This window comes from Aristolochia californica, unplaced genomic scaffold (genome assembly GCF_029961685.1).
Source record: "Aristolochia californica isolate CCGP_79_NKW_82.1479 unplaced genomic scaffold, dmAriCali1.0.hap1 SCAF_8, whole genome shotgun sequence".
Taxonomy (NCBI): Eukaryota; Viridiplantae; Streptophyta; class Magnoliopsida; order Piperales; family Aristolochiaceae; genus Aristolochia; species Aristolochia californica.
This window is the reverse complement of record NW_027182279.1, coordinates 7,038,746-7,041,421: the sequence shown is the minus strand read 5'-3', so window position 1 is coordinate 7,041,421 and position 2,676 is coordinate 7,038,746. Positions and strand designations below refer to the sequence as shown.

Here is a 2,676-nt window from a genome sequence, read left to right as displayed (position 1 = left end):
ATGTCTTAGTTTTTTTTTACGATAGACTGGTCTATAGCAAAACTTGGGAAGCACATTTGCACCAATTGAGACAGGTTTTCAAAATTCTCCGAGCACATCATTTATTTCTCAATAGAACCAAGTGTGACTTCGCCACTTCCGAAGTAGCTTATTTGGGGCATGTGATCTCTACCTCTGGGGTGAAACCAGACTTCAGCAACATATAGGCTGTCATGGAATGGCCCACACCTCACTCCGTCATAGCTTTGAAAGGGTTCCTTGGTCTCATAGGGTATTATAGAAAATTTATAAAAGAATATGGTCAGCTGGCAGCATCGTTGCACAATTTATTGAAGAAACATGCCTTTCAGTGGTCTCAGTTGGCGGACTCATCGTTTCACCAATTGAAACAAGCATTAGTGTCAGCTCCAGTTCTTCAATTGCCCAACTTTATAGAAAATTTCATAATAGAATGTGATGCATCCGGGGGAGGCATAGGTGCCGTCTTGCAGCACCAGGGACACCCCATCGCTTATTTCAGCCGCCACCTCGCTCCTCACCATCACAAGTTAGCCACTCACGAAAGGGAACTCATTGGTTTGGCCGAAGCCATGCAGCATTAGAGGTCGTATCTGTGGGGCAGACCTTTTATGATCCGGACAGACCACGGTAGCCTCAAATACTTATTGGAGCAGTGCCTTACTACCTCCCCACAACAACATTGGCTCAGCAAATTAATGGGATTCAATTTTCAGGTGGAATACAAACCGGGTTATCTCAACAGTGGGGCAGATACCTTGTCACGCAGAGAACTGGGGGATTCACACCTGCACGCACTGAGCCACCCCAAGTCCCTATTGCTGGACACAATCTGTCAGGATACTCGCCATCATCCATATCTCCTTGCCTTATAAGCTCAAATCGAGAACCATTCCAAGGACACTAACTGGACACTACAGGAAGGTCTCGTTCTCTATAAAGGACTCATATATCTTCATCCTTCTTTGGCGGTCCTTCCCAACATTATTGCCTCCTTTCATGACAGTACACAGGAGGGCCAACGGAAGACATACTTCCGCCTTAGTCGGAATTTTATTGGAGGGGTATGAAGCGGGTCATTGTTGATTATGTTGCTGCGTGCCAGGTCTGTCAGTGGAATAAATCTAAATCCTTACAACCGGCCGGCTTGCTACAGCCCCTTCAACTTCCTTCACAAGTATGGACAGATCTCTCAATGGATTTTATCGATGGGCTTCCTCCTTCTGCAGGGAAATCTATTATTCTTGATGTGGTAGACCGGTTCTCAAAATATGCACACTTTATGGGCCTCAGCCATCCTATATAGCCACACAAGTCGCTAAGCTCTTCATGGATCATATTGTCCGGCTCCATGGGCCTCCGGAGACCATCACTAGCGACCGTGATGCTATATTCACCAGTAAATTCTGGGGGGAACTATTTAAGCTCCACGGCTCCAAGTTAGCCTTCTCTTCATCATACCACCCTCAGACAGACGGCCAGACAAAGGTAGTAAATTGCACACTGGAGATGTATTTGAGGTGCTTTGTGGGGGACACTCCGCGGCAGTGGGTTCGTTGGTTAGCATGGGCAGAGTATTGTTATAATACGTCATACCACACCGCACTGGGTACTGCCCCCTTTCGAGTCGTTTATGGACGAGACCTTCTGCGTCTACAATCTTATGAATCGGGGTCTTCTCAGGTAGCAGTACTGGACCAAGCGTTAGCTGACAGAGATGAAATGCTTGCTCAGGTCCGCCTTCAGCTAGAGCGTTCACAAGCCACTATGAAGCACACTTATCAAAAAGGGCATCGTCCCCTTTCCTTTACACCCAGAGAATTTTTTTGGCTCAAACTTCAACCATACTGCCAACTCTCTCTTGCAGCCATCAAACGCCATGAGCTCTTTCAAAATTTTATGGGCCATTCCAGGTTCTTCACTGTATTGGCACTATGGGTTATCGCTTGAAGCTTCCACCAAACGCCAAGCTACGTGACGTCTTCCACGTCTCCCTCCTCAAGCCGTTCAAGGGAGACTCTCCCCTGCTGCATACCCCTCTACCTTCGCTCAAAGATGGCCAGTCTATGCCCACTCCAGCACAGATCCTTCATGCCAGGCGTGTTAATAACTCATGGGAGGTGCTTGTTCAGTGGACTGACGCAGAATTGGTGGAAGCCTCTTGGGAGACACTCGAGTCCTTGGAGACTCTATTCCTCACTTTTGAGATTGAGGACAAGCTCTTTCTTCAAGAAGGGGGTGATCTTATGGACTCCATAGCATCAAGAGTGGCGAACCGGAGAAGAGGATAGATGGAGTAAAGTTATATTTCAGTATCTTAGGGTTTAATTATAATTTGAAGTTCAATAAGAGTCTAATTGTAATTATGGAACCTTTGACGTTTTCCCTAATCTATTTAGGGCGTCAGGTGAATGAAGAGAGACAAGCATTTGTCAATTAGTATAGACGAGATCGGGTACTCTCTCCAAATAGGCCTAAAGGTGGAGCTCCTTCAAAAGCTTACGTTCCTACATCATTGGGCGTTCTAAAACTCCCAAAGCCTTCTCTTCTTCGTCAGCCAATTTGGAAGCCAGAGGAGATCGCCGGGTGACTCGATCCATGGCGAGAGAACCTAACAGTAGTATTGGCAAGGTGCTTAACAATTGGTATCCGAGCGGG

The 2,676-nt window shown here is 46.7% G+C and overlaps 1 protein-coding gene across 1 annotated transcript; it reads left to right on the top strand.

Moving 5' to 3' along the window:
* Positions 1 to 1,347: 1,347 nt before the first annotated feature.
* LOC137938243 (uncharacterized) lies at positions 1,348 to 2,309 on the top strand. The gene is made up of 2 exons (XM_068783235.1): positions 1,348 to 1,752; positions 1,932 to 2,309. The coding sequence occupies exons 1-2, from the start codon at positions 1,348 to 1,350 to the stop codon at positions 2,307 to 2,309; spliced, it is 783 nt and encodes a 260-aa protein (XP_068639336.1).
* The last annotated feature ends 367 nt before the right edge of the window (positions 2,310 to 2,676 follow it).

Coding starts and splice junctions, on each gene's coding strand:
- LOC137938243 (XM_068783235.1), top strand. CDS start 1,348: ATGGATCATATTGTCCGGCTCCATGGGCCTCCGGAGACCATCACTAGC. Junction 1,753..1,931: donor GAGATGAAATGCTTGCTCAG/GTCCGCCTTCAG, acceptor GGGCCATTCCAG/GTTCTTCACTGTATTGGCAC.